We start from the raw sequence: 21,186 nt of genomic DNA, 5'->3' as shown, positions 1-21,186 counted from the left end.
AATGGGTTGAGTTTTTGCTGAATTGGAGTGAGTTTTGGGTCCTTGGGTACCCGGCAGCTGACCCGGGCGGGAGGGGATGGGGAGTGGGCAGAGGTTGGATGGGGCCCAGCGGGACTCACCCCGGACAGGTCCCGGCAGGTCCCGGAGCTGGCGCTGTCACCCAGCACCTCGTCCATCCTTCTGCACTTGGTTTTTATGAGAGCGGGACAAGTTGGACCAGTCTGGGCTGACAGCTGGGCAGGGACCTGGTGACACGGAGTGTTCGGGGACCCAGGATCCCGGGGCTGGGGCTAGTTTGGGGTGCACTGTGCTTGCCAAGGGACAAGGTGCGTGCCCTTGGCTACCGAGTGTCCCCCAGGGGCAAACGGGTCTTCCTGCTGCCCCCTCCCAGTGTGTGCCCAGCTCAGCCCCAGCCCTGCCCTCTCATAGTGCCAGTATGCGTGCATCCGGCCCCTCTGGAGTCCCACTGCTGTCCCAGTGCCATCTCAGGGCTGTCCCAGTGCCATCCCAGTACAGACTCAGTGCCGTCTCAGGGTTGTCCCAGTGCAGCCCCAATGCCATCCCAGTACAAACTCAGTGCCATTTCAGGGCGTCCCAGTACAGTCTTAGGCTGTCCCAGTGCCATCCCAGTATGGTCCCTGGGCTGTCCCAGTCCAGTCTCAGGCTGTCCCGGTGCAGTCCCAGTGCTGTCCCAGTCCAGTCTCAGGGCTGTCCCAGTGCCATCCCAGTACAGACTCAGTGCCGTCTCAGGGTTGTCCCAGTACAGTCTTAGGCTGTCCCAGTGCCATCCCAGTATGGTCCCCGTGCCGTCCCAGTCCAGCCCCAGCGCAGCCCGCTGCGGGCTCAGCCTGCTCCCAGCCCTGGCCCCGCCCCTCTGCTCACGTCGCCCCGCCCCCTCGCTGGCACAGCTGCGGGCGGGGACAATCCCTGACGGACAGCTCCCTCCCGACGGTTTGACCAATCCCCTCCCGTGCTGGGCGGGTTCCGCGCCGCCATCCGCGCGTCTGATTGGCGACAGGCCCTCTCCCGCCCAATAGCGTGGCGGCGCGTGGGCGTGGCCGGCCGGGGGGGCGTGGCCGCCGCCGTGGCCGCGGCATGGAGGAGCGGCCGGGCCGCCGCTGAGCCGCGCCGCCGCCATGGCCAAGAGCCGCGGGGGCGGCGGGCCCGGCTCGCCCGGCGGCCGCCACCACAGCCTAGCCGGCACCCGCGAAAGCCTGGCCGAGCCGGGCGGCGATGAGCTCAGTTCCCTCGGCTCCGACTCCGAGGTGAACGGCGGCGGCCCTGAGGAACGGCGCGTCGACAAGTTCGGCTTCATCGTGGGCAGCCGCAGCGCCGAGGGGCCGTGAGTGGGGCCGCCGGGGGAGGGGGCTGGGGAGCCGCCCGGGGGAGGCCGCCCGCCGCGCCTCCGGGGCTGGGAGCGCCTCATCCCGCCCCAGTGTGGGGGGGGGGGGGAGTCCTGCAGCGGGCCCGGCGCCGGGGCCCCGGGCGGGTGCGGGTGGCCGGGCCCCCGCCTTCAGCGCCGGTCCCCCTGCGAGGGAGAGCCCCGAAAGGCGTTCCAGCTCCTCCCCGTCTCCGTGGGCAGCGGGAGGGGCGCCCAGGAGCGAGGCCTCCTCGCCCCCGCTGGGGTCTGGCTGCCTCCGGGCCTCTGCTCCCGGCGCGGCATTCCGGCGGGGTTTTGGCCGCCGTCGAACGGGGGAGGCCAAGCCATTGCTCGGTGGCTTGGTTGAGGGAACCGGTAGCCGTTGGCGAGGAGGCGCAGGCCCGCCGCCCTCGGTGGAGGAAGGCCTGGGAGGAAGCAGGGCCACCCCACGGCCACGGGGGCCACCCCACGGCCAGGCCTGCCCGAGGTGCTGGGCCCCGGGGTGGTGCCGGCACCCAGGAATGCGCTGCGGGCGAGCTGGTTCGACAGCGTGTTTGGTGTTTGCCTTCCTGGCCGTGGTTTGGCAGTGACGCCCGGAGAAGGCAGCGGGGGACGGTGGGTGGCAGCCCGCTCCGCTCTGGCTGGGACGTTGCCTGGAGTGGGTTCCCCTGCGTGCTCTGCTGTCAGTTGGGCTCCGTGCCTCAGTTTCCCCGTCCACGAGGAGCCCAGAGTTCACCCCTTGTAAGCCCGCGGGCGTCACTCGGCTGCGCTGCGGGGAACAGAAGCCTCCGGAGGTTTGATTGCTGAGCAAGGTGCATCGCTCTGGGTGATAAACCGCCGAGCTCGCAGCTCGGCATCAGAGGAGCGGGGTGGCCTCTCCTGCCCGGGGTGCTGCACCCTGCCCCGGCCGCACGCCGCGTTTTGGGGACACTTCACTGTTGTCCCTATGGATGTCCCTGTCCCCGGGGCTCAGCAGGCAGAGACTCCCCTGGCCGGAGCTCCTGGTACCGGAGGCAGGTGCTGACAGCGTGGTGGCTGCAGTCGCCAGGGACTGAGCCTTCCTCCCGTGCCCTGCAGATGCACTGGGGCCCGATCCTGCTTTTCTCCGGGGCTTTTATCCGCTCTCCATCTGTCCAGGAGTGGATAAACGGCCTGAGCGGATAGCATGGCCTCCCTCCATGGCTAGCAGAGTTGGGGTCCTTCTGGGTTTTAGGGAAACCTGGGGAGGGCCAGTGGGGTGTCCCAGCATCTGCGGAGGGTCTGGGGGCACCAGGAAGGGCCGAGCTGTGGGGCTGTCACCCGCAGCGTGGGTGCGGAGGAGCATCTCACTGCCTCCTGGCCTGGGGTGCCCCCACCCGGTCCTCCCCGCCTCAGCCATCTGAAATGCCTCCGGTCCTCGGTCTGTGCCCGCTGCCAAGCAGCCATCAGCTGGTAACAGCTTCCAGTCTGGGCTGGCCGGGCTCCAGCAGGCCCATGGCCAACGCCTGTATCCAACGTCCAGCGCTCCCGAGCTTCCCACGCCTCCGAGAGCCCCAGCTCCTCCGGCAGCCCGGGCTCCCCGGCTCGGGGCCAGCGCTCCCTCCGTCCCCGTGCCGGGCTGCGTTCCCTCCGTCCCCATGCCATGCCGGCCAGGGAGCTGCCAGCCGTGCCCAACCCGCGCTTGGGAGGGTGGGGTGGCTGCACCGAGCAAAGCGGATCCCTTTGGAGAGGGTTTGCTCTCCGAAACAATCGCGCTCGGCCCCGTCTGACCCGCTGTGGTGGGTTGGAGGCGGCGGGGAAGGGCTGGGCAGGGAGCAGGGCGGCGCTGCCAGCTGGATGCGGCCATGGGCTCTCCGTGCCGCTTGTTTTCCGGCTCCTAACGGGGAGAGATCTGGGAGGAGGCAGGGCCTGTGTGTCCTGCGGCGGCGCTGGGCGCTCTGCACCCCCCTGAGGGATGCTTGGCGCCTGGACCACTGTCCTCGGAAAGGATGTGGCCACTCCTGGGATTGGCATGGCCACGGGGCAGTGCAGAGCTGAACCTGGGAAGGCATCGGATCTGCTGGAGTTGGTCCTCCTTCGCTGAAGGCTTGAAGGAGCTTCTGCTCCCCCTGGGACGCGCACACCCAGGGCCTGGCCAAGCTGTCTGTCACCCTTGTCTCCTCGCTGATGAAAGGCAGAGGTTGCCCAAGGGGGTTGGAGGCCACGGTGCCGGCTTCCCCCTTGCCGGCGATGGCGTCGCGGCAAGGCAGGGTTAAATCAGATTCCCCGGCTAGGCTGAGCCGCTGCTGGAAAACACTCCCCTCCCTCCTGAGGGACCCTCGGCCGGGCTCGGCGCCGGGCCTGGAGCAGCGCCAGGCTTTTGGGGTGCGAGCATGCTTTGGGGCCATGCAGATGACATGATGCTTATGGCCTCGGCTTTCTCCGTCTGCAGCCAGCCCCTGCGGGGCAGGGGGTGGGGGGATCAGACCTTGCTCAGCTCATGGTTCTGGCTGGGCTCCCCGGTTCCTCGCCTTGCTGGCGTGCCCTCCTCTCGGGGCACAGGTCCCCGGGGACGCTCGGGTCACACGGTGGGTGCAGTGCAGGCTGCTCCCCAGAGGTTTTGAACGGCTGGGGGGAGTTGGGGCTGTGCTGTCGCGGCGATTTCGCTGGTGGTGAGCGCTTCCGGCAGCGCCGAGCAGCTGCCAAAAATGCTGGTGCTCTCGAGCGTGTCCCAGCTGGGCTCTGTGCTGGCAGTGGGGGCCACCAGCCGGCAGCAGGGGCCACCAGCCAGCCGTGGAGGGCACCCGGGATGCTGGACGGGACAGCGGGGGGGGGGGCTCTGCGATACAAGGAGGGCTCGGCACCACCCTGACTGGGCTCTCCCCCCCACACCCTCCGTCCCGCAGGCTGGAGGAGGTGCCCTTGGAGGTGCTACGGCAGCGGGAGTCCAAGTGGCTGGACATGCTCAACAACTGGGACAAGTGGATGGCCAAAAAACACAAGAAGGTAAGTGACAGCCTTGTCCCCTGGGGCTGCCCCCAGGACAGCTGTACAGGCGAGGAGGGGGGGGCAGCAGGGAGGGACAGCCGGGTGCAGCCGTGTCCCCTTGAGGCTCTGAGGCAGCCTGCGTGTCACCCGGTCCCCGCAGACAGACATGGTGTCCTTTGGATGACGTTGGTGGCTTGAATGGGCTGTTCCCTCCCTGAGACGCTTCTCCTTGCAGGAGGGAAGCTGGAGCTTGGAGGGATGGGGGGGGCTGAGCCTGCGGTCCCCCAGCCAGCCCGCTCCTGCCCCCCGTCTGCTCCCCGCCGGGCTGGAGCCTTCCTAGGGCTTCTTTGGCTGCCTGCAGGCAGCCATGGGAATTGTTCGGTCATGGAAACTTCTGTTCTGAGCATCTCGTAGACCAAAAAAAGCTCCGGGTAGGAAACGTTTGAGCCTGATGTGCGCGACACTGGTCTGCAAGCTGGGGTCCCCAGGAGACTCGCGGTGGTGTGTGCTGGGTGGCTCCGTGGCTTGGTCCGTTGGTGCTCCCTGACCTCCTGAGCCTGCGAACGAGGCAGGGACGGGATGCAGCTAGTCCCGGCTTGCTGCTGTGTGTCCGCTGGAAGCGGTGAGGCTGCTGGCAAGGGTCAGCGGTGCCTGAGAGTGGCCGAAGGGCTGCCGCCTCCTCCTCCACCCAGCTGGCAGAGCCTCCTGGCACCGCTCCGTGTGCTGTGCTCCCGGAGCGCCGTCCCCGCTCGCTGCCTGCTGAACGACGCAGGAATCCCTCATCTGTTTCTTGGCCGCTCGCAAAGGATTTGGGAGAGCTCTCTGGGACGCGGCAGGCGGGCTCTTTGTTCTGCGGGTGGTTTCCGCTGCTCTCCGGCCATGCTGCAGCGTGGCATCCGGGCTCGGGTGAATGCTCCGGCAGCCATACGGCTGGCAGAGGAGCTCCCTCGTGCTTGGTATAGTGCTGCTGTATAGTCTGTCCTGCAGCAAAAGCTCCGTGCCCGGAGCTTCTGAGGTCTGCTTCAGAGAGCTGCTCCGTGCCCAGAGCCCCGGGGCTGTGTGGGGAAGGGTGCCAGGGCTGGCCTCGGATGCTGTCGACCATCCCGGCTCTGGCAGGAGTCTGGCTGCTTTGGTACGGGGCCACGCCGCGTGGCTCAGGCCCTGCTGCTTCGGAGGAGCTTCCCGTGCAGCTGAAAAACCCCGGTACTTTTCTGGCTGCCTCGCCGGGGTTGGCTGATGGCCCGGGGATCTCTTGGGCCGGCTCCTGCCAGGCTCACTCACACCTGCACCTCTCCAGGATCCTGAAACAGTCCCTCCCTCGCCCGCCTGGCTCGGATCCCAGCGCAGCCCCACGTCCTTCGTGGCGCTGGGCCGTGCCATCGCTGCGTGCCGGTCCTTGCCCTTTCCAGCCAGACCGAAGGAGGGCAGACGCGTGGGCAGCTCCCGCTGCTCTCCAGGGATGGGCAGCACTTCGGCTCCTCTTTGCTTTCAGCATCCCTCGACCCAGATGTGCTCCCTATCCCTGGAAGGGCACGGTGGGATCCTGGGAGACGGGTACCCCCAGCCATGGGGGCGATGGCAGGACCCCGTGCAGAGCCAAGGGGATGAGATGCTCAGCCGCTTGGCCCCGGCCGTGCTGAGCCTGGACAGCTGGAGGGGCTGCCGAACTGAAACCCAGCAAGACGGCTTCCTTCCTGGCAGCTTAGCCAGCAGGAAGGGGAGCCGGCTCGAAAAGGGAGCTGTCAGCAGCGGCAGAGCTGCCCGCAGCCGCCCTGGGCATCGCCCGCCGCGTTTCCTGCGAGCACAAAAGCCTCGCAGGGCTCGGGACCTGCCCGGGTAAACAACCAGCGCTGCGGCGAGGGAGCAGCAAACCCTCCCGGGGACGCGGCGTTGCCACCACGCTGGGTTGGGCTGCTTGGAAGCACAACCCCCTGCTCCCGAGTTATGCCGGCAAACACGGAAAAGGAGCTCTGGGGAGGCCCAGGGAGCTGTCGGCTGCGGCTTGCAGAGCCCTGGCACGTCTCTGGCACTTGGCATGTGGCCCCCAAGTGGGGCAATGAGGCGTGGGGGCCTTGCTGGGTTTTTGCAGGGCTTTATGTGGGGTAACTGTGCCGAAAACCCCGGTCTCGCATGCCCTGGCTGAGGACCGTGGGGAGATGGTGCCGCTGCTTCCCCAGGAGCCGGGGAGGGACGTGCGGGGGGGGGTCTCTGGTTGTGGTCCCCGTGGGGCGCTGGCAGCGGCAGGGTTAAGCCGGCTCAGCTCCCTGCTGCGGGGTGGGTACCTGCGGTCACTGCCTCGCCTGGACTTTGGTCTTGGCTGGTACCCCGTGCCAAGGAAACTGGGGGCCAACTGTGGGCACGGAGCCAGCCTCCAGAGCCGGCCTTGCGTGGAGCTGCTGTTCTGCCTGGGGTGAGCGGGCAGGAAGGCTGAGCCGCTCGGCAGGGTGCAACTCCATGCTCTCGATGGACCCATGGGTGAGCAGGAGGGCTGGCCTGGGGGCCAGAGAGCCCTCCCCTGCGTCCCCAGTGCTGCCTATGGCCGTGGCGGGATGGGAGGGAGCCACCCGCACCCCGCCTTAGCTCCAGTGTTTGCCTTTCCAGCTCCCAGCAGGATCCTGCTTTCAAGCAGAGCCGGGCTTGTTTGGAGCTGTTTGGAAGCCACAAAGCCTTGGCCGGGCTCCTGGCAGCCGTCCGCAGCTCCCTCGTGCTGGCGTAGCTCTGCCTGGCATGTTAAGAGCAATGTTGGGGAGCAAGGGGTGAGCAGAACCCTCCTGAGATCCTCAGGGATGCAGCTCCCCACGCTATCCTGTAGGTCCGTGCGATGCCAGCCACCATCAGGGGACATGTGGCTGGGCATCCTGTCCCCAGGGGACTAGAGACACATGCCCTTGTACGGGGAGGCAGCAAGGGACCAGTGGTGCTGGGCTTGGCTCCCGTCTTGCCCCAGGAGCCTCTCCGCTCGCCGCTGCTCTCCCGTATTCCCCCCGTGACGGCTGTGTCTCTCCCCACAGATCCGGCTGCGGTGCCAGAAGGGGATCCCGCCCTCGCTGCGGGGCCGAGCCTGGCAATACCTCTCCGGGAGCAAGGTCAAGCTGGAGCAGAACATCGGCAAGTTTGACGTGAGTGCTGCCGGGGCCAGGGTGCTGGTGGAGGGGGCGGTGCTGGGATGGCTCCTGCTCCCTCCAGGGCTGGGGTGTCTGTTGGGGTCCCAGACGCTGCTTGTTCCCGCTGTGCGGGGGTGAAGGAGGCTAGCATCCCAGCCTGCGGGGGCTGACCCATGACCTGATGGGGCTCATGTTCGGGGCAGAGCCAGGTCCAGCCCCATGGCTGCTCCGGCAGCTCACTGCAGGTCCCACGTGTCAGAGCGGTTGCTCACCCCAACCCTCTGCTCCCCAGGAACTGGATCTCCTCCCAGGGGACCCGAAGTGGCTGGACGTGATCGAGCGCGATCTCCATCGGCAGTTCCCCTTCCATGAGATGTTCGTCTCACGCGGAGGTCACGGGTAAGCGGAGCTGCTGCCTGTCTGGTCCTCGGCAGCCACCGGGCTGGACCAGCACCATGGGGTAGGCACAGACTATCCCAGCTCAGTCACACTCGTCCCCCTGCAGTGTCCCCTGCTGTCCTTATGCCCCCCAGCTCACGCTGGCTGAAAACAGGACGGCTTCCCAGGAGCTCAGTGCTCCAGCACCCAGCGGGGTGGGAATTGCCATGGCAGGAGGGATGAGGTGGCCGGCCGTGGCCTCCATTTCACCAGGGAAATGCCGTTCCCGGCAAGGAAATGCCATTCCCCGTGTGCCAGGGAGTGTCTGTGCCCCTGTGCTTGCAGCCGGGTCCCTGCCTGGCCGCAGCTCACCCTGAGCCAGCATCCCTGGGAGATGGTCGGTGCCCGCAGTTCCCTGTCTCGCCTCTCGGATCCAGGCAGGATGGGGCCTCGGTGGGCAGAGCTTCCCAGAGCGAGCAGAGCCGTGATTATCGTGTCCTGGAGCTCTGGGTTTGTGTGGAAGAAGGATCCCAGCCAGGGACTGACTCAGGCTTATGGGGGCAGAGTGGTGGCCAGTGGCCGGCCTGCGGTGCTGGGTCACCGGACAGTGCCAAGTGCCGGTTTGATCCGCAGGGGAGGCTGCTGGGCTGCGCCCGTGCTCTCTCTCCACCTCTCCCTCCCCGGGCTGTCTCCGCAGGCAGCAGGACCTGTTTCGGGTACTGAAGGCGTACACGCTGTACCGCCCGGAGGAGGGCTACTGCCAGGCCCAGGCCCCCATCGCCGCCGTCCTGCTCATGCACATGCCGGCCGAGGTATGAGCACGCAGGGAGACCCGGTGGCCCGAGAGCTGGGACCAGTGGGAGGGTGTGGGTGGCTTCGGGGTGGTGCTGGGCTCCCAGCACCTGTTTATGCCCAATCTTGGCTGGTGCAGGGAGGAGCCCTTCGCCCCAGCCCACTCCCTCGGTCCCTGGGAGCAGGGTGGGGGCTGCAGGGACGTCCCCCGGGGTCACCTGGGTGCTCACCCCCTGTCCTTGGCTTGCAGCAAGCGTTCTGGTGCCTGGTGCAGATCTGTGAGAAGTACCTCCCCGGCTACTACAGCGAGAAGCTGGTGAGTAAAGGGTCCGCGGTGCCTTCAGCAGTGGCAGGGACCTGCGATGTCTCCCAGGCCTAAAGCTCCCCCAGCTCCTCAGCCTGGAGAAAGAAGAGAGATCCTGGGTGCTCCCACAGTCTCCCTGTTGTACCAGGGTGCCCCGGAGCATCCTGCAGTCAGGGATGGGGGTGCTCAGCTTTGCTGCTGGCGTCCGTGGGGGACAGCTCTGCTCCCATAGCCGGGTCTGGACGGAGGGTAGGCTGCTCCTCCGCTGGGGCCGGGCACTGGGAAGCTGATCCCAGGGCTCACCGGGGCTTCTTGACGCTCTCCCTGCAGGAGGCCATTCAGCTGGACGGGCAGATCCTCTTCTCGCTGCTGCACAAGGTCTCGCCCGTGGCCTACAAGCACCTGAGCAAGCAGAAGATTGACCCCATCCTCTACATGACGGAGTGGTTCATGTGCGCCTTCTCCCGCACGCTGCCCTGGAGCTCCGTCCTGCGTGTCTGGGACATGTTCTTCTGTGAAGGTAGAAGCTCCCCACCATCCTCTTCCTCCTGGGGTGACCGGCTGCAGCCCCTGTGGCGTATGGACGGCACTCGGGGCTGCAGCAGGAGCGCTGCCGTGGCTGCTTGCCTGTGCCTGGCACATGGGAGCCCTTGTAGGGCAGGTTTGGGGCAGCCCCGAGACTGGGCTGTTTTCCTGGGGGTTAGGGGGCACGTGCATCCCAAATCCACCCTGACCCGCTAGCAGGACTGAGAGCTGGTGCCCCACGCCATCTGAGGGACGTGGTGGCAGCGTCACCCCGTCCTGCCTGGCACTCGCTGCCTCGCCTCTCTCCGTGCAGGCGTGAAGATCATCTTCCGGGTGGGCCTCGTGCTGCTCAAACACACCCTGGGCTCCTCGGACAAGCTCAAGTCCTGCCAGGGCCAGTACGAGACCATGGAGCGGCTGAGGGCCCTCAGCCCCAAGATCATGCAGGAGACCTTCCTGGTGCAGGAGGTGAGGTGCTGGGCAGAGTCTGGGAGCCCCAGTGCCCCCCAGTTGGCCACGCTGCTGGACTGGGCTGCCCATGGGTGGGCAGAGCTGGCGCAGCACGGGGACGGTCCCCAAAAGGCTTGGGTTTGGGGGTGACCCTGCCACAGTGGCTGGGGTGCAGAGCTGGCCCCGGGTGGCATCGTCACTGTCAGGGGAGATGCTGATGGCACGAGCCTGTCCCCGCAGGTCATCGAGCTGCCGGTGACGGAGCGTCAGATCGAGCGGGAGCACCTGATCCAGCTGAAGAAGTGGCGGGAGACGCACGGGGAGCTGCAGTGCAAGTCCCCCCCGCGCCTGCACGGCGCCAAGGCCATCAGCGAGGCCGAGCCCCCCACCCGCAAGGCGCTGGAGCCCGTCCCCTCCATCATCGTCCCCCCCGGGCCAGCTCCCGTGCCCAAGGCCCGCAAGAGCAAGGAGAAGAGCAGAGAAAAGGGCCCGGCCAGCCCTGCCAACGGCCCCGGGGCTGAGGGCAACGGGGCGCCCGGCTCCGCCCGGGAGCTGCTGCACCCCCAGGTCTCCCCCCACCACCAGTCCAAGGAGAGCCTGAGCTCCCGGGAGAGCGAGGACACGTACTTGTAGGGCCGGTGCGGTGCTGGGTCCGCACCCCGGGGCAGCCGGGCTCAGCTGGGCTGCGCACGGACCCGGGCTCAAGGACGCTGCTGGGGGCTGTGCGGGGACCCGGGGCGCTGTTGGGGGAACGGGATGGGGGACACCATGGCCCTTGTGGCTCGAAGCTGGGGTGGGGTTGGGGGGGGGGAGGGGGCACAACCCCGGGAGGTTGGCGAGGTGCGGTGACCGAAGTGGGGACGCATTGGGTCTGCGCTGGGTGCCCACCCCGGCAGGGTGCTGGCGCCGCGAGCGGTGGGAGCCCTGGCAGGGGGTGGCTGAGCCACCCGAGCTCCCTCCCCGCACCCCGGGGGGGCATCCGGGCTGCCCCACAGGCCCTTCTCTCTCTGTCCCACGGCCCCTCGACCTGCTGCCCCCAGGCTCCCTCCCATGCCCGCCTTCTTCCCCCCCCCTCCCCATTCCCACCCTGCGCTGGCTGGGCAGACCCAGTGGTGCGGGGGGACTGGGGGTACGTGAGGAGCCGGGCCCCCCCCCCCCCCCCACCTCCTCTTTATCTAGCGAGGATATATCAAGCTGTAGCCCTATATGTAGTACCGAATTTACCTACTCACTGAGCCTATTTATTATTCCTCCGTGGCAGTAACCGTCGCAGGACAGGGACCCAGGCTGGGAGCTGCAGGCAGGACGCGCCGGAAGCAGCGGGATGTGATGCCAGACCACGACCCGGGGGGCTAAAGCCCCCCACCCCCCCCCCCCCCCCCCCCCCCATTACCCCCCTCCCCGGGCTCCCCACGGCTCGAGGCGGGGAGCGTTCACCCTGCCGGGGCCGTTCCCACTGCTGCCACCCCCTACCACCACCCCGTCCCCGGCGGAGGTGAGAGGGGGTGGGCGAAGGGCCGGGTGCTCCCCCGTTGCGGGGTCCCCTCTCTCCTGTGCCCCCCCCCCCGCCCTCCCCAAGGGCCGGGGGTGGCTTTGTAAAATAAAGCGGGGAAAAAACGGTTTTGTACAAAGGGGTAAATAAAGCAAGGATTGTGTAAAGGCGCAGCGCCTGTGGCTCCCCCCCCCGTCTCTTCCCGTCGCCCGTTGGGGATGGGGTAAAGGGGGGGGCGCAGGATGGGGGGTGTGGGTGTTCCCCCTCGCCTCCTACCTCCTCCTGCACCAACGTCAGCTTTGGGGAGTCACCCTGTCCCCTGGGTGAAGGGGGACACCCAGCACCTGTGTCCCCGGTGCTGGGGAGGGTCCTGCTGCCGTCACCCCCCTGTCACTGCCCCAGCGCAGCCACCCCGGGGTGACTGAGCCCGGCCCCCCCCCCCCTGCTGTCTCGCCCAGCCCTGGGGCTCCCCCCCTTTGAAGTGTAAATGGCAGGACGCTGAGACCTGCCCCAGCTTGTGACAGCCGTGGCTGCTGCCAGGCCCTGGGGGGCTCTTGGGGGGGGGCTGCCATGGGGTGATAGCCCTTCCAGCCCCCCAGACCTGCCCCCCCACACACACGCAGCGTCACAGCTCCTGCGGCCAAATAGAACCGGGAGATCCTAATTTATCCCGTGGCACCCCAGAGCTCAGCTTTCCACGCACAAACTGGTGCCCAGGCCCTCTCTGCCTCCCTCCCTCTGCTTCCCGCAGGCGGGAATTCTGCCCAAACTTCCATTCCTTCCCCCCAAAGCTCTCTTTTCCCAGGGATCATCTGAAGGATGGTGCCTATTTGCGGTGCTGGGTTCCCCCCTGCCCCTGGGAACCTCGGCTCTGGGGCTGCTGCCCTGGTTTTGGTAAATCCCTGCTGCCGGGCCGGCTTATGGGGCTTGTCCTTGGATTTGGGGCTGGGGCCGAGGCTGGAGAAGCTGCTGGATGCCGGGGTGAGCCTGGCCGGGGTGGAAAGGGTATGGTGGGGTTGGTGTTTGGGCTCCCAGTGGGTCCAGTCCTGGCCTGACTTGTGCTGGTGGGGGCAGGACTGGGAGCTGGAGGGTTGAGACCCCAGGTCGGGCACGCCAGGGCTCTGAGTTGGGGCTGGGTTCGGGTACCCCGGGTCGGGTCCGGGTTGGGCATCCCGAGGATTCAGGTCAGGACTGGGTTGGCCAATCCCAGGGCTGTAGGTTGGGGTTGGACCAGGCACCCTGACACTCTCGGGTTGGGTCCAGGGCAGCAACCCTGGGGCTCCGGGTCGGGGTTGGTTTGGGTGCCCCAGGGCTCGGGGTCAGGTCCTGTCTAGGCCCCCTGGAGCTTTTCCAGGCACCCCGAGGTTCTGGGTCAGGTCCTGCGCAGGCACCCCAGGGCAGGCAGGGTCTGGCGTGGGCACCCCGAGGCCACGGGTTGGAGCTTCAGGCACCCTGGGAACCCCGGGGCTCCGGGCCAGGGCTGGTTTGGGTGCCCTGGGTCTCCGGGTCGGGTCTTGCCCAGGCACCCTGGGGCTCTGGGTCAGTTTGGGTCCGGTGTGGGCACCTCGGGGCTCTCAACTGGGGCTGGTTTGGGTGCCCGGGGCCTCCAAACCGGGGCTGGACCAGGCACCCCGGGGCTCCGGGCTGGGTCGGGTCTGGTGTAGGTGCTCCAGGTCGGGGCCAGGTTGGGCATCCCAGGACTGTGGGTTGGAGCTGCTCCGGGCACCCCGGGGCTGTGGGTCAGGGCTGGTTTGGGTGCCGCAGGGCTCCGGGTCAGGTCCTGGCCAGGCACCCCGGGGCTCTGGGTCAGTTTGGGTCCAGTGTGGGCATCCAGGGGCTCTCAATTGGGGATGGTTTGGGTGCCGCAGGGCTCCGGGTCGGGTCCTGGCCAGGCACCCCGGGGCTCTGGGTCAGTTTGGGTCCGGTGTGGGCACCTCGGGGCTCTCAACTGGGGCTGGTTTGGGTGCCCGGGGCCTCCAAACCGGGGCTGGACCAGGCACCCCGGGGCTCCGGGCTGGGTCGGGTCTGGTGTGGACGCTCCAGGCCGGGGCTGGGTTGGGCATTCCGGGGCTGTGGGTTGGAGCCGCTCCGGGCATCCCGGGGCTGTGGGTCGGGGCTGGTTTGGTTGCCCCGGAGCTCCGGGACGGGGTTGGCCCAAGCACCCCGGCACTGGCTGCGGGCCGGGTCGGGTCCGGCACAGGCATCCCGGGGCTGCGGATCGGCTCCGGTAACGAACCCCCCCCCCCCGGGGGCTACGGGTCGGGTCCGGCTCAGTCGCCGCAGGCCCCGGGCGGGGCGGGGCGAGGGCGGGGCGGGCTGTTGCCCCTCCCGCGGCGCGGGGCGGGCCCGGGGCAGCGTTCGTAGCGGTGGCGGCGGGGACCGGGACCGGGACGGGGGTTGGAGCCGGGGCCGGTGCCGGTGCGGCCGACTCATGGACCTGCACATCCTGGAGCACCGGGTGCGGGTGCTGAGCCTGGCCCGCCGCGGGCTCTGGCTCTACACCCACCCGCTGCTCAAGCTGCTCTTCCTGCCCCAGCGCTGCCGGTACCGGCCTTCATCCCCCCCCTCCCCCCAACTCCTCCTCCTCCTCCTCCGGTGCCCGGCACCGCTCCAGCAACCCCCTCTCCCCCCCCCCCCCCCCCCGCCCCCGCCTCCTTCCCCGGTTCGGCAGCGCTGGTTTCTCCTCCAGGTGCAAGTTCTTCAGCCTGACGGAGACCCCCGAGGACTACACCATCATGCTGGACGAGGAGGGCTTCAAAGGTACCGGGGGGGTGGGGGGGGGCTTCTGCGGCCACCCCGTCCCACGCGGGGTGGGCTGGCACCGCAGGCGCGAGTTGTGCACGTTCTCAGCCCAACCGAGCGTAGCGACGTTCCGGGCCTGGGCCGCAGGGAACGAGTCCCGGCTTGTAGCGTGGTTCCTTCGGTACGTGCCCATCCCCGGGGCTCCTGGCCACGGAGCTCCTGGCGCCTGCGCTGGGGATGTACCAGCTTGCCCGGCCGAGGCTCTCCCGGCGCGGCTGCCTTCGCCCTAATAACCCCCTCCCAGGCAGAGCCGTGTCTCCGCCACCTTATGGGACCGGGCTTGGAAACTGGTGGGGACGGTCTGCGGGGAGCCCGGTGCCAGCCGAAAGCCTGGCTGCTCCGGGCGGGGGGCAGGCACCCCCCGGGCTGCCAGCGGGCAGCACCCCAGCTCCCTGCCTGCTGCGGCTGCTGCTGCCAGGCCCCCTGCCATCATTCCCTTGGCTGCTTTCATCCCGTCCCCCTGCCCGGCACTTCGGCAGAGCGGGACCCATTCCACGCCTGGGGGTGAGCCCTGCCTGGGAGTGCTGCCTGGCAGCAGGGACCAGATTTTGGGGTGTCCTGGGAGGCATCGAACCCTTCCAGGCCTGTCCCCCCTCCCCAGGAGGTGTCACCCAGTGGCGTCCCCACCGCCGGTGACCCAGCGCGTGCCGTGCATCGGCCTCACCGCCGGTCCTGCCGGGGCTACCGGCCCAACGGGCTGTGCCGGAGGGGCCGGATCCTGTCCTGCCTTTCCACGCCCAAACCTTCCTGCCCAGGCCGCGGGGAGCCGGCCGCAGCTTGTCACCTTGGCCGTGCCCCAAGGAGCAAGGGTCAGCGCTCCGGCCGGGGGGTGCTCGCCGCCGGACCCAGCTCCCACCTTTCTCCCCAGCCCTTAGCTCGGGGAAGGGGCCGTGGGGCCGGGCTCCCCTTCCCCCCCCACCTCCCCAGAGCTGGAGCCGTTCCCCACGTATTGTTTTATTTCGGGGCCTGCGGACAAATATTCCTCAATCCCGAGGGGAGGGCGGGAAGTGGCGAACAATGGTCCTGCGAGCCGGCAGCCCCGCTGCGCCGCCTGTACCCCCCCGGGGCTGGGGGGCTGCCAGCGTCCCCCCACTGTGGGGACGGGACGGGGACCCTGGCAGAGGAGAGCTGCAGCCCCTCTCTTCCCTTGGGGACCCAGGTTAACCTCCGGGGTGGGCACCACGGGGACAGCGGGGTCCCCCCCGCGCTCTCACGGCCTCGCCCAGGGTGGTGTTGAAAAGCAATTAAGCGGCGAGCGCTGGGACGGGTCCCCATGTCCCCGAGTGTCCCCCCCTCAAGTCCCGAGGCTCAGCCCTGGGCCGGAGCTGAGGCCGTTCTGCCGCTTCCTGCGCAGGAACAGGCGCTGGAAACACCCGCCGAGGCCCCCGGATCCGGCCCCGCTCCTGCCCTGCCCCAGCCGTGGATTGGGAGCGGGGTGCGGAGCCTGCCCCCCCACCCCCCCCCGCACCGTGGATGCGGGACCCCTCCCCGGGGCGACCTCTCCTCCGCCACTGGTGTGATGAGTTTGCCTTCTCAGCCCGGCTGGGATGCCGGGTGCGGGGCTGTCTCCCATGGGTGCTGCTTCCCACCTTCGCCGGGAGGCGGGGAGCGGTTTGGAGATCCCTTGGGACACCCCCCCCCCCCCCCCCCCCCCAACCCTGTCACCTCCCTGTTCCTCCCAGGGAGCGCTGTGGGGTGGGAAAGGGGTGACAGGAGTGGGGGGGCGTTCCCTGGGTGAGTCCTGGGACACCCCGGCAGCGCCAGGCCCTCTCCCGGGCAGGAGGGTGGGAGCAATGGGGGGGGACGTGGGACAAGTGAGCGCAGCCCCCCCCATCCCATCCCGGGGCAGGAAGGGCCCAGCCAGCGCGCGCCCGCCCGCCCTGCCAAGAAAAGCAGCTTTTTGGGAGGCAGCCCTGGCCCCCGGCCAGCCTGGGCTCGGCCTCTACCCGTCCGGCTGCCACCCCCGGGACAGCGGGGTGGCCCTTCCCTTGTCCCCTCCAGTGCCATGTGTCCCCCCCCCTCCCCGAGCATCCCTGGTGCAGGATGCCGGGCTGGGGGCTCCCGGGGGGCAGGGGATGAGCCGGGCAGCCCCAAGGCCCTGGTGGTGCTGGTTTTGGGGTGCAGCGCACCCCGACACCCCCTCGCACCCAGCCCGGGGTGCTGGTGCAGGGAGGAGAGATGCACCCTGGGCTTGTGGGGGGTGGGGGTCGTAGCCTTGGCCCCGCTCATCCCTGCAGCCAAAATCAGGCGCCGTCTCAGCGCCTGGAGCAGCTGAGCCCTGTCTGGCTCGTTCCGCCTGTGGAAGGGGCTGGTCTGTGTCCCCAAACCAGCATCTGCAGCCCACGCCTGGGGCTGATCCTGTCCTGGCTCCGCTGGGCCAGCTCGTCTCCCGAGGGACAGTGTGACACGCGGTGCCTGAGCCGGTGCGAGCCCTGGGGCACGTGGCATCGGGTGCCATTCGGCTGTGCCAAGCCCCAGGGAGCCCCGTGCCTCAGTTTCCCCTTGCCCCTCGCAGAGCTGCCGCCCTCCGAGTTCATGCAGGTGGCGGATTCGACGTGGCTGGTGCTCAGCGTCGTCTCCAACGGCCGGGCGCCCTCCGGCTGCCAGGCCACCGGCGTCACCAAGATCGCCAGGTCGGTCATCGCGCCGCTGGCCGAGCACCACGTCTCGGTGCTGATGCTCTCCACCTACCAGACCGACTTCATCCTGGTGAGTGCTGGGCGAGGATGGGGATGGCGGCACCTGGTCCCAGCAGGGTGCTGGCTTCCCAGCTGGGTGGGGGACCTCAGGGTCCCCCCAGTACCTGGCCGGCTGCGGGGAGGGGTGGTCCTGATCCTGCACCCCCGGGCAGGTGCGGGAGCGGGACCTGCCAGTGGTGATCCACACGCTGGCGGGGGAGTTCGACATCTACAAGGAGGAGAGCGGCGAGTGCGTCCCCGTCACCTGCGATGACGTGAGCAACGGCTTCCTCAAGCCCAAGCCGGGTGAGTGATGCCAAGTCCCACGTCTCCTGGGGCCACCCCGTCCCCAGGACCACCCAGTCCCTGCCAAGATGCTCCAGCTCTTGCCAATGGTACCCACAAAATTGGGTGACCTCCAGGGCTGCCAATCCCTGCTGAGATGCTCCAGCTCCTCCTGGTGGTACCCACATGCTTGAGGGACCTCCGAGGTCACCCGGTCCCCACTGAGATGCTCCAGCTCCTCCCGGTGGTACCCATGTCCTGGGGGGACCTCCAGGGCCACCCAGTCACCGCTGAGATGATCCAGCTCCTCCCAGTGGTACCCACATCCTTGGGGGACCTTCGAGGTCACCCAGTCCCCACTGAGATGCTCCAGCTCCCGCCACTGGTATCCACGTCCCTGGGGGACCTCCAGGGCCACCCAGTCCCTGCTGAGATGCTCCAGCTCCTCCCAGTGGTACCCACATCCTTGAGAGACCTCCACGACCACCCAGTCCCTGCTGAGATGCTCCAGCTCCCGCTGGTGGTACCCACATCCTTGGGGGACCTTCGAGGTCACCTGGTCCCCGCTGAGATGCTCCAGCTCCTCCCGGTGGTACCCACGTCCCGGGGAGACCTCCAGGGCCACCCGGTCCCCACTGAGATGCTCCAGCTCCTCCCGGTGGTACCCACGTCGCAGGGAGACCTCCAGGGCCACCTGGTCCCCACTGAGATGCTCCAGCTCCCGCTGGTGGTACCCACGTCCCAGGGGGACCTCCAGGGCCACCCAATCCCCTCTGAGATGCTCCAGCTCCTCCCGGTGGTACCCACGTCCCGGGGAGACCTCCAGGGCCACCCGGTCCCCACTGAGATGCTCCAGCTCCCGCTGGTGGTACCCACGTCCCAGGGGGACCTCCAGGGCCACCCCTCTGCACCCTGAGGGATGCCGGGCTGTGGCTGCGGTGGCCACGGGGTGGCACTGCGGCACTGTCCCTAAACTGTCCCCACGCCTGATGGGTGGCTCTCCCCCTGCCAGCCGCCAGCCCCACGCTGCACCCCGTGCAGAGCCCCCAGACCCGCTTCTGCGTCCTGACCGTGGCCCCCGACACGCTGCCCGCCATCGCCACCATGCTCATCGACGTCCTCTTCTACTCCCACAGGTGGGTCTCAGGTTCGGGGACGTGGTGGTGGCCCCTCACCCGGAGCCACCTGAACCAGGGTGACATGTCACCCCCCCCTTGCTCCCAGTGGCTTTTCAAGCTCTGGGTGTCTTTAACAAACGGGTTTTGCCCTCCCGAGCGTGCCGGGGGGCTGCAGCCATGTGGGTGCCACGGGTCCCGCTGCCACCGTGGACATGGGAGCCCCGAGGTGACGCAGGGGACGAGCCCCCGTTGCAGCAAAGCCGGGGAAGGGATTGCAAGACAGGAGAGAGCGGGTTGCAAAAGGCCAGTGGGAACGGCACGGGGATGCTCCTGGCTGGGGCGTCCCGTGTCCCCTGGGATGAGGTCCCTTCTGGTGGGACCTTCCTGCTCCGGAGGCATCATGGCGCTTTGGGAATGCGTGTCACTGGTGTCGCCCCTGTCCTGTGTGTGACCGACACTCGCCGCCCCCCAGCCCAGCGGCTGTACGGGCCGCACACCCCGCCGCGGGTAGCACCCACTCCTGTCCCCCCTACCTCCTCCCCACCCGCCGTCTCAACCCGTGGCATCCCACCGTGATGCTCAAGGACACCCCGTGCCACCACCGAGCCTTTCTCCTCCCAATTTCGGGGGTGGTGACCCTTCCCTGCGGCTCTCTTCCCCCCCCCCCCGCCGCCACCCCGCTCCGCAGCCCACCGAGGGAGGCTGGCGCTGACGGCCAGGACCTCGACTCCATCACCTTCTTCGCCTTCTCCCTCATCGAGGGCTACATCTCCATCGTGATGGACGCCGAAACCCAGAAGCGGTAGGTGACATCTGCATGGCCGTCTGTCCCCGGGGCTGGGGGCTCAGGGAGAGGGGGGTTACACTCATTCCTCCCCCCCCCCCCCCCCCCCCGCACCTTCTTTCAGGTTCCCCAGTGACCTGCTGCTGACCAGCTCGACGGGGGAGCTGTGGCGGATGGTGCGGATCGGCGGGCAGCCCCTCGGCTTCGGTGAGCGTGGCCGCGGTGGCCATGTCCCCCCTCCCCGTGCCCAACGCCACCCGTCCTCCTTGTGCCTGGGGGTGATGCTCTCCCGGCGTGTCCCTATGGCTGTGCCACCGGGGCCACCGCTCACCCCGGCTTCCCTTGCCCTCCCCAGACGAGTGTGGCATCGTGGCCCAGATCGCCGAGCCGCTGGCCGCCGCCGACATATCGGCGTATTACATCAGCACCTTCAACTTCGATCACGCCTTGGTGAGCCCCTGCCCTCCCCGGGGACCCGCCGTGCTGGGGGTGTCCCCGGGGCTGACACCCTCTCTGTGTCCCCCCCCTCCCGGCAGGTCCCCGAGGAGGGCATCGCCGAAGTCATCCAGCTGCTGCAGCAGCGCCAGGAGAGCGGCAGATAGCGGCCGGCTGTCCCCACGCCGGGTGGCCCAGCGCGGTGGCACGATGGCCTCCGCCTTCCCCCCCATCTTTGTTATTTTTTTATTTTTAAGGCTCCCCCCCCCCGCCCAGTGCGGGGCAGAGCCGGGTGCAGCATCACTCCCTGCCTGCTGGGGATGTGGGGACATGGTGGCTTCAGGGATTTGGTGGCCTCGTGGCGGTGGGACAGTGTCCCGTGGTGGGGGGAGCGGTCCCCACCGTGCCACCCCGCGGGTGAGGCCGAAGGGCAGCACTGTGCCATTCTCTGCCCCCGGGTTGGGGGGCTCGGGAGGGGAGCAGGTGTCCCCAGGGACCTGCTGGAGGAGGGGACATGGGAGGGGACATGCCAGCGAGGGGGGATGCGGCACCGCGGTGCTGGGGGGTGACAGCCTGGGGCTGGCAGGACGTGGCCCCACGCCCTGTGTGCGTCCCCATGGCGGGGGCAGCTGTGATGCTGTGGGGCACCCCCGGACCAGCCCCACGGCGGGGGAAAGCATCCCCGGAGCCGGGATTCCCTCCCGCACCCCAAAAAGCTCCAAGGCAGAGATGGGGGGGCTGCAGTTCAGCCCCAGCCCTGTGTCCCCTCCGGGGTGGCCCCGTGCTCCTGCCTGGGCTGTTGCGTATCGTGGGGGGGACGACAGTGACCCCCCCCCAACTCCTCCCAAGCTCTATTTTCACATAGTTTTTATAAAAAGTCAATAAAAGCCCTATTATTTTTATTTCCCCGTGGCCTCGTGGGGAGGGAGGTGGCACTGGGTGGGATGGGAGCAGCTGGGAAGTGACAGGAGGACGTGGCACTCCCCATGTCCCCGCCGTGAGGTGACCAGGACGGGGGCAGCTCCACTTTTCATTTCGGGTGCAAAAGGGGCAAAGGCTGCAGCCCCCAGCAAGTCACCGGCCCTGGGGAAACTGAGCACCCAAGGGGGTCACAGCACCCCCCTCGTCTTCTCTCATTGCCAGCAGAATGCCCCCCCCCCCCCCCCCCCCCCGACAAAGCGGGGTGCACAGGGTGGGGACTGTCCCCTCCTGGGGCGCCTGGGGGGTGCTGTGACCCCTTTGGTGGCCAGGGCTGTGCGGTGGTGGCCATGCGGACGGGCCCCCAAGTCCCTGGTTGCCCCCCAGGGCCTGCGCCTGGTCGACGAGCGAGACTCGGCGGGAGCGCGAGTGCGGTGGAAACCTCTTCGGGGTCTTTTTGCCCAGGAGGGGTGGCTCAGTGGGGCTCGGGCCGGTGGGCGAATGCAGCTCTGCTCCCCTCCTGTCCCCAAAAACCGGGCCGTGCTCTCCCATGAACCAAGCGGGACCGTGCCCATGTCCCCACTGCGTCTTCCCTGCGTCAGCTCCCGTACGTTTGCAAGCCGTCAGGTTCTTGCATCCTCTCCAGGCGCTTTCTTTCCTGTCTCGCTCTCTTGTCCAGAGTCATGAGATGCTGGTGACGCGCGCCGAAGTGATGAAGAAATTGCAGCCAGCCCATGCGGTCACCGCCGCTATTTTTGTTCCCCTTGGGTATTGCACAGTCCTCTGCCACCCGTTTTCTTCCGGCGGGGCGGCCA

At 68.4% G+C, this 21,186-nt stretch overlaps 2 protein-coding genes across 4 annotated transcripts; both read left to right on the top strand.

The window, feature by feature from the left end:
• Positions 1-1,086: 1,086 nt before the first annotated feature.
• Positions 1,087-10,620, top strand: TBC1D10A (TBC1 domain family member 10A). 2 transcript variants are annotated; one of them, XM_054219871.1, is made up of 9 exons: positions 1,087-1,342; positions 4,225-4,324; positions 7,318-7,425; positions 7,703-7,809; positions 8,486-8,600; positions 8,831-8,896; positions 9,215-9,404; positions 9,723-9,877; positions 10,100-10,619. In XM_054219871.1, the coding sequence occupies exons 1-9, from the start codon at positions 1,137-1,139 to the stop codon at positions 10,490-10,492; spliced, it is 1,440 nt and encodes a 479-aa protein (XP_054075846.1). In that variant the 5' UTR covers positions 1,087-1,136; the 3' UTR covers positions 10,493-10,619. The 2 variants fall into 2 exon arrangements, with proteins under 2 accessions (XP_054075846.1, XP_054075847.1); XM_054219872.1 differs by lacking the exons at positions 1,087-1,342; positions 4,225-4,324 and adding an exon at positions 4,370-7,062 and having other exon boundaries at positions 10,100-10,620.
• Positions 10,621-13,703: 3,083 nt separating this feature from the next.
• CASTOR1 (cytosolic arginine sensor for mTORC1 subunit 1) lies at positions 13,704-19,720 on the top strand. Of its 2 annotated transcripts, XM_054220041.1 has the most exons (9): positions 13,704-13,895; positions 14,041-14,111; positions 16,669-16,862; positions 17,005-17,137; positions 18,129-18,252; positions 18,923-19,036; positions 19,143-19,225; positions 19,374-19,468; positions 19,555-19,720. In XM_054220041.1, the coding sequence occupies exons 1-9, from the start codon at positions 13,783-13,785 to the stop codon at positions 19,618-19,620; spliced, it is 993 nt and encodes a 330-aa protein (XP_054076016.1). In that variant the 5' UTR covers positions 13,704-13,782; the 3' UTR covers positions 19,621-19,720. The 2 variants fall into 2 exon arrangements, with proteins under 2 accessions (XP_054076016.1, XP_054076015.1); XM_054220040.1 differs by lacking the exons at positions 13,704-13,895; positions 14,041-14,111 and having other exon boundaries at positions 14,136-16,862.
• The last annotated feature ends 1,466 nt before the right edge of the window (positions 19,721-21,186 follow it).

This window comes from Rissa tridactyla, chromosome 13, assembly GCF_028500815.1.
Source record: "Rissa tridactyla isolate bRisTri1 chromosome 13, bRisTri1.patW.cur.20221130, whole genome shotgun sequence".
NCBI lineage: Eukaryota > Metazoa > Chordata > Aves > Charadriiformes > Laridae > Rissa > Rissa tridactyla.
This window is presented reverse-complemented; position numbering and strand designations above follow the sequence as displayed.

What these genes read in the sequence shown, in the direction of transcription:
- CASTOR1 (XM_054220040.1), top strand. Translation starts at nt 16,332, where the DNA reads ATGCACCCTGGGCTTGTGGGGGGTGGGGGTCGTAGCCTTGGCCCCGCT. An exon ending in ACCAGACCGACTTCATCCTG is followed by an intron (nt 16,863 to 17,004) that starts GTGAGTGCTGGG and finishes ACCCCCGGGCAG; the next exon opens with GTGCGGGAGCGGGACCTGCC. An exon ending in GACGCCGAAACCCAGAAGCG is followed by an intron (nt 19,037 to 19,142) that starts GTAGGTGACATC and finishes ACCTTCTTTCAG; the next exon opens with GTTCCCCAGTGACCTGCTGC.
- TBC1D10A (XM_054219871.1), top strand. Translation starts at nt 1,137, where the DNA reads ATGGCCAAGAGCCGCGGGGGCGGCGGGCCCGGCTCGCCCGGCGGCCGC. An exon ending in TCATGCACATGCCGGCCGAG is followed by an intron (nt 8,601 to 8,830) that starts GTATGAGCACGC and finishes CTTGGCTTGCAG; the next exon opens with CAAGCGTTCTGGTGCCTGGT. An exon ending in GGACATGTTCTTCTGTGAAG is followed by an intron (nt 9,405 to 9,722) that starts GTAGAAGCTCCC and finishes CTCTCCGTGCAG; the next exon opens with GCGTGAAGATCATCTTCCGG.